Below are 13,666 nucleotides of genomic sequence, written 5' to 3'. Positions count from 1 at the left end.
TTTCAGCTCACCTTAATCAAGGGGTTCCTCTACCTTTATTCTTCATTTGCTAAAACAGTCACTGTACTGGTGATAATTTTCACTGTATCCATTCATTGCCATTCCTGAAGCGGTAGAAATCTCATAGTAGAAGAGTCCTGTTTTTCTTTGGTCTGTTTTGGTTACCAAGAGTAGAAACTCACGAGGCCAGCTCACAGAGGAGTGGGGAGAGATGCTGGCTCACACCGGGGATTGTGAGGGGGACATGGATTTCAGGGAACTCTGAGACCAGAAACTGCGGTCCAGCCTCATGAGATTAGAAAGCTGTCAGAAACCCCGGCAGCCCCAGAGATGGCTGCTTCTCTCTGTGGGCCAGTGGTCTTTCTGCTTATCCTTGTGCCTCTCCTGCATTCTTCTTCCTCTGCTGGCCAGCTCATTCTGCTCACTCAGAGTTTCTACAGTTTTATGACTTGGTCTTGCCTTGGTCTGGCCCTACTGTACGTCCTAAGCTTTTACTTCAAGTGCTCAATCTATTTGTATTTCCTAGCTCAGCCTAGCCTTTTTGCTCCAGACCAGTGGTCCTACAGTTATAAACCTCCTAAAGTTGTATGTCCTTGAATCAGGTTCTCCCTCTGTTTCAATCCACCATCCAGGAAGGTATTGTCAGATGGCACAAAATATGGCCCACCTTTAATGGCTATTTCAGTTATCTATTGCTATGTAACAAACTATGCCAAAACTATTAATAGTTGCTTAAAACAACAACGATTTCTTATTCCTCATGTTTCTGTGGGTTATGTGGGCTCAGCCAGATGGTTGTTGTGCTCCGCGTGGTGTTGGCTGGGCTCACTCAGGAGACTTTATTCTGCTGGGAGTGCAGTCGGACCTGGAACTTCCAAGGAGGCTTTCCTCACATGGCCGGCACCTCATCTGTGGTGGCCAGAATGGCTGGGCTTTTATAGCTTCTGTACAACATCCTGGACTTGAATTAAGCGTGTTACAGCCCACGATGTTTTTCAGATGAGTGGCTGCCAAGCTCTCTCTCTCTGACCTGTGCCCTCATACCCTCAGAAACAAGGCTAACAACTAAACCCTGCAAGTAATTAGAGATTTGTTCTCTTTAGGAACGTAAGACTTCTGCCAAAAATAAATCAATAAACCAGATGGTTTTTGCACCTGGTAAGACATTAATCTTGATTTTCTTCATTTTTACCTGAGCTGTACTGCTTATCTTGAAGACGTGAAGACTGCCATTTGTTTCCTTTCCAAATATTACCGTGATGGTCCAAGTATGACTCCTTTTCTTTATGAATGCACAACTCTTCTAGTTATTTTATTTATTATAGGTGACATATTATGTTTCCAGGTTTCCTGAAAAGCTGTAATTGACTGAAAGCCATTTGTCTATTTATTGTGTGAAAACGCCTCAGAATGACTGAGAAAATCAAACTATAGTAGTGCTTGTCATTAGGCAGGCTGTTCTTTCTGATCCATTTGAAACACAGTAAAACCTCAAACATTTGGATCCCACTAATGTGGAATTTGTGATTACTCTGCTAACATTTGATTATGCAAAAAGTGTGCTTAAAAGATTAACAGAGCGAAGGAAGTGCTCATGTGTACTGTTCTTCCTAGTGGTTTCCGGGCTCTCCCGCCCACCATCCTGGCCCTGCTTGCCTCTCAGCATCCCCTCCCTCGCCACTTCCTCTCTAGGCAGTTGGGCCTCCCTCCCCTGCCCTGCAGCCGTGGAACCCTCTCCCGACCTCCTCCCTTCTGTGCTGAGGTCCTGCCTCACTCCCGCTCTGGAGGCTCCAATGGCTGCTCCTGAGCCCTCCGTCCCCTACCTCTGCTGCCAGGGCGGCCAGCTCTGTGCTGGTGGGCAGGGAGCCCCTCTCCCACTGCGTGGCCAGGTCTGTGACAGAAGGGGAGGAGGGCAAAGTCTGAACCTAGAGAGCTGTCGCACGTAGCATGGAAGCCATGCTCCTAAGCAGTGGCTGGGCTCCAGAGGTGTTATTTGCTGGTGCCTGATCACTTCTCTGTGCGTGGCAGCATCCTCCACAGCCCTGGGCCTGCGAAACCGAGGCCTGACTCAGACACCACCTCCTCCTGCTGTCTTTGTTTAAGGAAGCACGAAACTTTCTGAGGAGGAAGGCATTCATTCTAGAGTTAATAAATTGAATCTTATACTTAAAATTTATAATGATTACCTTTTACACAGACTTCTGAGCACAACCATTGGTAAATTAGGGAATAACTGTGAATGTGATGACAGCCCAAATATGGGCAAAAAGTGTGGTAGGAAAATGAAATGAAGACGCGAGGACAGTCCTCCCATCAGCCCTCCCACCCCCACCCCCAACCCCGTCCTTTTGCCTCGAACAACTGAAACAAACCTCTCTTTGGATGAAGGAAAAAGCCCCAGCCAGGAGCTGTGTTGAGAGTGCCCTTCCTCTGCTGCCACGCAGAACCCCTCGCCCCCCTGCATCAGCTCCTCTGAACCCCGTGGGTGGCAGTCAGAGCAGGGAAAGGCCGTCCCCCTGCTGTGGGGAGGCCCTGGCTTTGCAGCTAATGGTCCACTCCCGTGAGTGAACATGAGGGGAGGCCAGAAGGACAGAAGAAATGATGCTCATTTAAAGCAAATCTAATGTCTGCAAAAAGCCATGCATCCTGTTACTCTAGCTTTAGGTGACTGATAATCAGGGAGTCTTTTTTTCAAGTGTGAAGTTTATTGAGACTTTGGTGGGGGTAGGCCTGGCCTGGCTGGAAGGCCTTCCTCAATTCTAATGAATGTGCTACAGGCTCAACCAGCCACAAAAGACCCCTTGAAAGGGGAGCTGTCAAAGTATAATGAGCTGTGATGGAGAATCTGTAGCTGAGACTCCCACAGTCTGTTCGTTCTTTTGTTCACTCGTTCCTCATTCAACAGGTACACACTGGAAATCTGTATTTCTACTTCTATATTTAATCACAGGAAGAGTGAATTGTCTACACAATCATTGATATGCTGGGTATATTAAAAATGTAGTGGACATTCTACTTTGCTTGCTTTAAAATATTACACACGCCATGTGGCTTCGACTCTCTGTAGTTTGGGTCCGACAGTTTAGTTTATCCAAGAGGAAAATAAAACAAACACACAGAGAGAAAGCTGTGTGTGTTTAAGTGTAACTTGCTGTTTAGACTCTCCCTTGGACAAGGTACTTAATCTCTCTCAACTCAGTTTCCTCTTTATAAAATACAGGTAGTAATAGCATCTCCCTTGTAGAATTAAGGGACTCTCATGAGATAATCTTTGTAAAGGGCTTAATACAGTGCCTGACGCATAGTAGTCTCTCAGTAAATGGCAGCTAGTGTTCCCAGAAGGCTTTGCTTGTAAACATTTCTTCATATCTAATTTCTGACATATTGTAGGCTCTGTGGTTTCAAATTTAGGACTGTAATTGCATTCACAGCCTTCTTGAGCCAGTCTGAATTGTGGTTGTAAGAAATATGTTAAATAGTTTCCATGTCACTCTTTTTTTCTTTTGAGACGTTTTTCTTTTCTAGAGCATTTAGGATCACAGCAAAGTTGAGAGGAAGGCACAGAGATGCGCCACCTGCTCCCTGCCCCGCACACGCACAGCCTCCTCCGTTATCAGCATGCCCCAGACTGGTACGTTTGTTGCGATCCATGAACCTACGCTGACACATCGTCGTCACCCAAAGTTCATAATTTACATTAGGTTTCACTCTTGGTGTTGAACATCTCTGAATTTGGACAAATGTATAATGACATATATCCACCATTTTTTTAATTTATTTTTTTATTGTATATATTTAAGGGATGCAACTTGGTGTTTTGATTATACCATCATTGTAGTATCATGTAAAGTATTATCACTTCCTTAAAAATCCCCTCTTCTCTGCCTGTTCATCCTCCCTGCGCCCAGTCCCTGACAACCACTGATCATTTTGCCGTCTCCATGGTTTTATCGTAGCACTCTGGAAGGAGTCTGTGCACTTGGCCTGTGACTCTGAATGCCCGTGAAATGCTGTATTGAAATGTATTCAGTTTCTATGAGTTTTCATCACCCAAAACAGTGACTAACCACAAAATATTTACTAAAAGGCACCATGTTTGTAACCGCATACTATTAATATGCCAGGTAGGTAACCAGCGAAGAAAAAGCAACTTCCTGTCGGCCTGGCTTTTATTCCTGGTCGAAAGATTGGTGTGAGGGTTTTGCAGGTTCAGTTCTCTGGTTTTGATTGCAGAGCAGCACAGGAACCCTCGACCCGCATGCTGTCATCTCAGAGAGATGCTAAGGGTACCCAAGGCCACTTGGAGACTCGCAAGGTGACAGGAAAGAGAAGGCACAGTGGCTTAGCTGGGGAAATAAGGCACACACAAACCCAGTTGCCAAGCAAGGGCCCAACACGTGGATGGTGCTGGGCTCCCTCAGGGAGACCGTCTGTTTTCATGCTGGGCCTTGGTGTTCTCCAGGTGCCTGCCGCCCTTTCTTTATTTAGGGTCAGTCACATCTCTTTGTGGAGCAGGTGGTATCAGTGAAGGCACCCAAAATCCGCTGTGCTCCTCTCTGTGTTCCCAAGTGGATAAGAAAGCCAGGAAGGAGGCAGCCATACCCATGCAGGTGGCCCTTCTCAGATTGGGGCCTTTGGGCCCAGAATAGCTCAAAAGTCAGTGTGGGCCCCAGACATGCTGAGGTCAAACCAGACACTGGTAACTTACATTTCTATTTGCATTAAATAAAACAAAAATGTTTGAATATCTTTGTGCCTACCCTCAAACTCCCACACTGCCTTCTTCTTCCTCCTTCCTCCCACTGCATGGAATTTGGAAGAAAACTGTCTGCTGGCCCCCAGGTAATGGCAGGTGCCAGTCTTTCCTCTCTCCAACTCCCAAGCATGGGGCCACTGTATGGGTCAGTGGTAGAGGTCAAGGGAAGTCTTCACGGCTACATTGGATCACTCACCTCAGAACCAAGGCAACTCTGTTTTTTCCTAATAGATAGTTTGACAAAGGGCTTTGAAAAACTTAACTGGAGTCTGGAATTCCTATTGTTCTACCTCTGGGTCTAAATAAAAGCAATGAATTATAATTGTTAATTTTGGTTTCAAAAACTGTGTAGCACTAACAGATGGATCTTGAAATATTTTCAATATATTAAAAACCAGGACATCTTCTGTGGTCATACAAAAAGTGTGGTGATTTGCCAAGTGTTGAATACAGCCGGGGCGCCGGCTCTAGCGTTTAGCATCTGCCATCTTTCCTTTCTTGGCTGCTCCCAGCCTCTGATCCAATCCCAGGTACGCCTCGGGCACAGCCAGAAAAAGCACAGTCATGCCGGACTCAGCGAGAGCCACTGGAATCCAACCACTGCCGTTAGTGACATCTTTTAAAGATTACTTTCTGGGCCTAAGTAAGAACCTTAAATATGTTGACCTAAGGTTGTTATAACTCTTTCAAGATGAAAATCAAATAGAATAAGTTACAAAATTCAAAACAGAATGTGTGAAACCAAATGACATTTTTTTCAACTGAAAACATTGCAAAGCCAGCTTCAAAAATGGAGTCTTCAAAACCAGGCATCCTGTGTCAGTTGGTGGCAGTGTTTTAAATAGCCTTCGCTCTTTTGAATCTTTTGAAGCAATGAAATAGGAACACTGTTGCAGCAAACACCGCACCTCTTTCAGAATTGTTCTATGCTCATGCTACGTCTTGACTCCAAGATATGTCAGGCATGTAGTTTTAGACACATAGAACAAAATAAAAATGATATGGACAAAGTTCAGCAGCTCCCCGAGCCCAGATTTATTGCCTTTGGGGGTCCTTTGTGTCTCACTTGGATAATGGCCAAAAGCTTGGTCTGTTCAAGATGCTGTAATGACTTGTCTGAGCTTGGGAAACATAAGGTTTAACCAGATAAAGAACTCTGTTATTACCACATTAATTATCCTATACCATCTGGGGATTTTTGTTTCTAAATACCCTGTCATCATGTGGTAGATCTATATATGCTGACATTAGAAAGATCACTAAGACATAAATTTGGTAAGGAAAAAGGAAACCAAAGAACAATATAGAATGTTTGATCCTATTTACATAAAAAATAAAGTACCTGTTTGTGAGATATATATATGCTGAGAAAAAGAGAAAACACACTGTTTAGGGCAGCTATGAAGATTAAAGGGGAAACTTTCACATTTTACTTTAATTACATTCATTCATCGAATATTTGTTGAGCCCTTACTGTATACCTGGCACTCTTCTAGGCTCTGAGGAGTCAGCAGTGAGTGATCAGGAGACAAAAATTCCTGCCCTCATGGAGCTCACTTTTAATGGGAGAGATGGACAAGAAACAAAGCAATAGAGTATGTCAGATGGTAGTAAGTGTCGTAGAAAAGCAGGCAGGGAAGGGGTAAGGCGAATTGTAGGAAGTGGGAGTTCTAATTAGACAAGATGGGTTGTCAGGAAGGGTGCCACTGTGAAGAGAGCTTCAGGGTCAAGACCTGAAGGAGGTAAAGAAGTGAGCCAGGGGTGTTTCTGGGGCAAGAGTCTTCCCTGCAGAGGGCATGTTGAGTGCACAGACCTTGAGGCCTGCCTGGAGAGGACCTGCTGGGTGTGAGGAACATTTAAGAGGCCAGTGTAATAGAGGCCAAGTAAACGAGGGGAGATGAAGGGGATGAGAACAGCTATGGGGCAGGTCATGTAGGGCCATGGGCAAGGACTTTGACGTTCACCGTGAGTTATCTGGGGAGCCACTGGAGGGTGTTGAACAGAGTAGAAGTCATGTTCTGTGTTTTCATTGGAGCTTTCTCGCTGTCACGTTGAAAAAAGAGAAGAAGGAAGAGCTCAGAAGGATATTGTCATAAAGCCAGAGAAAGATGACGGTGGTTTAAACTGTGATGGTAGCAGTGAGGCTGGTAGGAAGTGGTGAGAACCCTTATCTGTGTGTTTTGAAAATTGAGACAAGAGGAACTACTGATGGGCAAGATGAGGGATGGGAGAGAAAGAGAGGACTCAGTGATGACACCAGGGTCATTGGTCCAAGTCACTACAAGAATGGAGTTGCTCTTACTGAGGGGGAGCTGGTGTAGGGGCAGTAGCAGAATATCAGGAACTCAGTCTGGGACATGTGAAAGCCAAGAGGATGTACCAGGTAGGAATTTTAAACAAGGACCCACTAATTTTTATTAATAAAAATAATATTAGAGCAGAAATCAATGAAATTAAAACAGGAAATGAATAGAGAAAATCAATGAAGCCAAAAGCTAGTTCTTCAAAAACTTTAACAAAATCAATAGGCCTCTAGCCAGGCTAACTCAGAATAAAAAGAAGGGAGATGACACAAATTACTAATGTCAGAAATGAAAGAAAGCACATCACCACATACCCTATAGATGCTAAAAGCATAATAAAGGAATGTTATGAACAATTCTATGCCCGCAAATTTGATGACCTAGATGAAATGGACCAATTCCATGAAAGACACAATCTGCCAAAACTAAGATACAATCTGCCAAAGCTCACATAAGAAGAAATAGATAATCTGAATAGTCCTGTATCTGTTAAAGAAATCAAATCAATAATTCTTTGTTAGAGGACTGACACTGCCTGACTTCAGGACTTACTGCAAAGCTACAATCAAAACAGTGTGGTATTGGCAAAAGAACAGACAAATAGATAAATGGAACAGAACAGAAAGCCCAGAAATATAGTCTTTTAACAAATGGTGCTAGGAAAACTGCCATCCGTATGCAATTAAAAAAAAAATGAATCTAGGCATAGATCTTACACTCTTCTCAAGAATTAACTCAAAATTGATCATAGACCTAAAGATTTAATACAAAACTGTAGAACTCCTAGAAGATAACAGAGGAGAAAATCTAGGTGACCTTTGGTATGGCAATGACTTTCTTGATACACCATCAAAAACATAATTCAGGAAAGAAAGAATGGATGAGCTAGACTTCATTAAAATTCAAAACTTCTGCTCTGTGAAATGTAATGTCAAGAGAATAAGAAGAGAAGCCACAAATTGGGAGAAAATATTTGCAAAAGACACATTTGATAAAGTACTGTTTTCCAAAAAAATACAAGGAACTTTTAAAACTCAACATTAAGGAAATAACCTGATTAAAAAATGGCCAAAAGCCTGAACAGACACCTCACCAAAGAAGATATAGAGATAGCAAGTAAGCATATGAAAAGATGTTCTACATCATATGTCATCAGAGAAATGCAAATAAAAACTGTAATAAGATACTGGTGCACATCTATTTGAATAGCCAAAACCCAAAACACTAAGAATACCAAATGCTGGTGAGGATGTGGAGCAACAGAAACTCATTTATTGCTGGTGGGAATGCAAAATGGTACAGCTACTTTGGAAGACAATTTGGCAGTTTCTTATAAAACTAAATATACTCTTACCATGTGATCCAGCAATTATACTCCTTGGTATTTACCCAAATGAGTTGAAAACTTATGTCTACACAAAAACCTGAATACAAATGTTTATAGCAGTGTTATTCATAATTGCCAAAATTTGGAAGCAACCAAGATGTCTTTCAGTGGATAAATAAACTATGGTACATCCAAACAATGGGATAATATTCAGTGCTAAAAAGAAATGAGCTATCAAGCCATAAAAAGACACAGAGGAAACTTAAATGCATATTACTAAGTGAAAGATGCCAATCGGGAAGACTGCATATTGTATGATTCCAACTGTATGGTATTGTAGAAAAGGCGAAACTATGGAGACAGTAAAAAGATCAATGGTTGCCAGGAATTGGGGGTGGATAAGGATGACTAGGCAGAGCACAGAGGTTTTTAGGGCAGCAGCAATACTCTATGTGATACAGTAATGGTGGATACGTGTCATTAGACATTTATCCAAATCCATAGAATGTACAACACCAAGAGTGAGCCCTAATTTAAGCAGTGGACTTTAGGTGATAATGATGTGTCAAGGTAGGTTGATGGACTGTAACAAGTGCACCACTGTGGTGCAGGATGTCAGTGCTACAGAAGACTGTGTGAGGGGTCGGGGGACAGGGGACGTACGGTAACTCTCTATAGTGTCTCGGGGTTTTTTTGCTGTCAACCTAAAACTGTTCTAAAAACTAAAGCTTACCAATTAAAAAAATAATACTTGGAATTTTAAAACACAAATGGAACATCTATGTATTAGCAATTCTGCTTGTGAAGGCAAATAAACTCTAACATGAAATTATATTCCTGACACAATATACTATATCTATATACAAAGACCTTACAACTTAAATTTTCAGCATATGAGTTTAGTGACTAGTAAGAATGAATAAAAATGAAGCTCCTTCAGTGAAACTAAGCAATGGAACATCTATATATAGTTACTAATTAAAGGTCTCTAAAGCAAGAAAACCACATATGGTAAGTGGTAAGCAGCGAACCATTCTGTGGATTCAGACCTCATGGTGGTTTAAAATCGCCTTGCAATTTGTTCTCACCAGTGGCTGAAACTTGATTAATCTAGACCAGTTACCTGCCAAGGTAAGTCCTTACTCATCTGCAGCTGGCCCCAGCTTCTCGTTGGACAGTAATATTTTAAAGGAGACACACATTGGGAGATCAAAAAAAAAGGGAGAAAGGAGATGTAAGTATGACAAAGAGACAAACTATAGAGGAACCATAAAGAAAATAATAGGCTAAATCAAGAGCCTGAGGAAAAGGAAAAAAGTAGCGATCAAGGAGAATAAGAAAAAAGGGAAAGGTAATAGTATAAGTAAAAAGGACCGTTAGTATAAGGCAGATTTAATTTGAAAGTAAAAATAGAACAAAAACCACAGTAGGAATGTTGCAATTTACAATGGAGCATCACATCATCTCTTCTGCTAAACAATCTTGAAATCATTGATACATTGGCCCAGCGGTCCCCAACCAGGGGTAGTTTCAGCCACTAGGAGACATTTAGCAATGTCTGCAGACATTTTTGGTTGTCACAGTTGAGGAGATATTGTTGGTCTCTAGTGGGTAAAGGCCTGGGTGCTGCTAGATACCCTAAGATATCTAGCACAAGACACACCCACCTAAAGAATCCTCTGGCCCAGAATGTCAAGAACAACGAGGTTGACAACCTGCATTCGCCCATCATCAGCTCAGATTCCAGGCTCTGAGTCCACCCACCATTTTCTGACCTTTATACGTGTTAGGCTGCGTATATGTCAAGTTGATGGTCAGACCTCATAAAAGAAAGTTAAATTTGGCTAAGACGGTTTGTCCAGAGTGGAACTACTCAGTGAGGACCTGGGTGTGCCTATGTCTGCCAGCACGTATCAGAGGCTGTGTGGGCTTCAAAGCCAATCTCCAGAGATGGAGAACGGCCTGGTGGTTGCCAGGGTCTGGGATGGGGAAAGGGAGGGGACAGGTGTGACTGTAAAGCCGCAGTACAAGGGAGAGCTCTGTAGCGATGGGGTCGTCCTGCGTCTTGAGTGCAGTGGGGTTACATGAATCCACACATGTGGTAAAGTTACACAGAAGCATAGGCACACTTTGTGCCTCTGTGGGCGTCCTGGCTTTGATATTGTACTATAGTTGTGTGCGATGTAACCACCGAGGGAAATTTGAGAACGGATGCACAAGACCTCCCTGCACTATATTTGTATCCTTGTGTGAACTTACTCAAAAATAAAAAGGTTTTTAAAAAAGCAAACCTTAAAAGGAAAAAACAAGATTGGCCAAACAATTAATTAAAGATGTAATTTTAACCAGAATGGACAGGAATAATCCATGCACACAAGAATTGAGATTTATAAATGGAAAGGGCCAAAAAGGCAGCTACTCTGGGACTGTGGTGTTGAAACCAGGAAAACAGACTCATTTTTTGAATTAAAACTGGCCTGTTCAGATGCAGTGCCAATAAGAAATAAACATGTCCTCTTGCAGAATCAAAATATTTCCCTTTCCGTGGAAGATCTGTATTGTTAAAGTATAGTAGTGAGTTATGTTGCAACTAATACTGTTTAATTGCATGTTTTGTTACAGGGACAAGCGGATCTTTTGAAATACGCTAAGAATGAGACTTTGGAGAACCTGAAACAAATCCATTTTGCTGCTGTGTCCTGTGGACTGAATAAGCCAGGCACTGAAAATGCCGATGTTCAGAAGCCACGCCGGAGCCTGGAGGTCATACCTGAAAAAGCAAACGATGAAACTGGAGAGTGAGGGGACTCGCCCTACGTCATTACGGAGTTTATAGCTCTAGGACCAACTGTAGTCAGATGGGACATTTGCTTTGCACTCACTAATGAGAATCATATTTGGGATTTTAAAGCACAACTGGAATAGCTAATTACAGTCTATTAAAACTGTGAATGTATGTAGCAGTCCTGCGTGTGAAGGCAAATAAACTCTTTAATAAGAAATTATATTCCCGGCCAAAATATGCTATATTTGTATACAAAGACATCCTAACTCGGTTCCAGTTATGAAGAAGAACAGATTATTCACTTTAGTTCCATTGAGAAACAGATATTTTCCTAAGTGAAACAATTTCTTAAGATGGAAATGGATTGGATTATCAAATTAGTGTTTATTGGAGAAAAAAACTTGATCTACGCATTTTACTTGTGTGCGGTTGCCAGAGTCTCTGGGTTATAGGTGATTTTGGTAGCATGCTTGCTGAGCCATACCCACTGAGGAGAATGTAAGTGGACGGGTTCCCTGAATCCGCAAGGACCTTGGAGAGCCATCGAGGACAAGGACGACGTGCAATTGGACTGAAGCTCCCCGGCTGGAGACGCCTGCTGTGTCAGCACGCGGGTAGATACACAATGTAAAAGCCACCATTCTGGAAGCAACACATTGTAAATAGTTTTTCATTGTATGAAGTAGTGTTCACATTAAAAAGACGTTTTATGATATTTCTCCAATAGCAGTACGTGCTTTTAATGAAACTTTAACTTCTAGATTTTCTCGTTCAAAATATTCTATTCTTAAGAGTAACCAATTACTTATTGAACAGCTTTGTCAGAAATAAGTTGCTTGTCCGCCTTGGCTTTCTTTTGCTTTCAGTGAGGTTTTGACACTTTAAGGCAGGTCAGCGCCCTGACTGTGAGGTGACCCGAGGCACCCGGTGGCCCTCCTGGCGCTGCTGACTCAGCAGAATGTGCCCAGTCCTGAGTCAAGGCAGCTGCACACGGAAGTGGGCGTGGCTTTCCCGCAGGTCTCCTGGCAACAAATTTCCTCAAGTTTTGTTTGTCTTAGAAAATGTTTGTTTCTCCTTCACTTTTGAAAGGTAATTAAAAGCTGAGTTTTTAATCCAAACTTTTCTTTTCAAAATCAGCAAAACTTTGCAGTATCAAAAGACAATGAATTATCTTAACTATTGCTTTCAAATTTTGGAGGAGTAAAAGCTGTCTACAATCTTCAACCACCTCTTTTTTTCTATTCAGTGATTCAGGTATGTGAGCCAGTAAGTACCAATATGTGTAATCTTCAACGAGGTGTCTTCCTGGTTATTTCCTCTCTGGGAGATTCTCAGGCTAATATATTTCATTTATTTCTGCCCAGGCTCCTAAAGATCCTCTTAAAAAACAATTCCTTTGCTCCCTTCTTGTCATTTGCATTCTAATAGTGTGTTTGAGTTAAAGTACTCATCCCCACTGGCCCCTGGATATAATTCCAGTTAGAAAATAAATTTATCTGTTAATTGGATAATAGCCCTGCACACACCAGCTAACTGCCAGCCAATAACTTAGGCTCTTAGCTCAGAAATGAACTCTACACAGGGAGGAAAAAAATGGATAGAAAATAATAGAATTAAAAGTGGATTTATAGGATGAGAAATAAAATAATGTGTAACTTAGATCATTGTTAGCAATCCTTGAATTTAGCTGGTAAGTATTAATAAATAGCAACATTCAATTTAAAGTGAAAATCCAGAAATCATAAAAAACTATTTTTAAAATATAATGAAAAAAATCACTACATTTCTAGTAATTACAGGCATTATGTAATATGTGACTTGAATGACTCTGATAGCAAGACACATGTAATTTGTTGTAGTTTTTTTATACAGGCTTAGAATCAACGATTTTAGAACTGAAGGCATCTATGAGATTATTCAGCCTGACACTCTCTTTTGCAGATGCAGAACTTGCAGATAAGAAACATCAAATGCACGCCTGATGTCGCAAATTCTGTTAGGGGTAATGTTGGTACTGGACCCAGCCCAGGGTTTGCTCCATCTTTCCACACTAAAACGTCAACCTTCTTTTAACCCATCTCTTCAAAGGAATAAGCAAGTGATGGGAAGAGCAGGTATACCTGCTGGGGAGTTGTCCCCAGAGTTGCAGTGTTTCTCCTGTTTGTCTAGAACCCCACCCCCGCCCCAGTGAATGCACCATCCTGCACTGATGATAGTGACCCAGGTCAGCAGGGCACGAATTCACAGCCAGTTGAGCTACTCTATTCTCTTTTCCCCCTTCAATGGAAACAGGAAACATTTATCAAACTGGCTAAGGCCAAGATTATTATTTATGGACTTTACAAACAGTTTTCTCTTGTGAGGACTGATTGGCCCACCCTGGACTGGACCTGTGGAGGCCTTATGACCCCCACTGATCAAATGAAAATGAGGTCCCTGCTCCTGGGTTTCATACGTTATAGTGACAACTGGTGGGACGTGCTGGCTTCCTTCTG

At 42.1% G+C, this 13,666-nt stretch overlaps 1 protein-coding gene across 2 annotated transcripts in view; it reads left to right on the top strand.

Moving 5' to 3' along the window:
• Nucleotides 1-11,890, top strand: part of PLCL2 (phospholipase C like 2) — a 179,276-nt gene extending 167,386 nt beyond the window's left edge. The window contains exons 6-7 of one of the 2 annotated variants that reach the window (XR_006731663.1): nucleotides 3,526-3,631; nucleotides 11,009-11,095. Coding sequence is in view for 1 of the 2 variants with exons in the window: in XM_045538253.1 (XP_045394209.1) it covers nucleotides 11,009-11,188 (180 nt within the window). In the remaining variant the exon portion in view is untranslated. Of the gene's footprint in view, nucleotides 1-3,525; nucleotides 3,632-11,008 lie in introns of both variants that reach the window. The other variant, XM_045538253.1, reaches the window with a different exon arrangement.
• The last annotated feature ends 1,776 nt before the right edge of the window (nucleotides 11,891-13,666 follow it).

This window comes from Lemur catta, chromosome 1, assembly GCF_020740605.2.
Source record: "Lemur catta isolate mLemCat1 chromosome 1, mLemCat1.pri, whole genome shotgun sequence".
Classification (NCBI taxonomy): domain Eukaryota; kingdom Metazoa; phylum Chordata; class Mammalia; order Primates; family Lemuridae; genus Lemur; species Lemur catta.
Note: the sequence above shows the minus strand (reverse complement) of the source record. Positions and strands in the feature narration are given on the sequence as shown.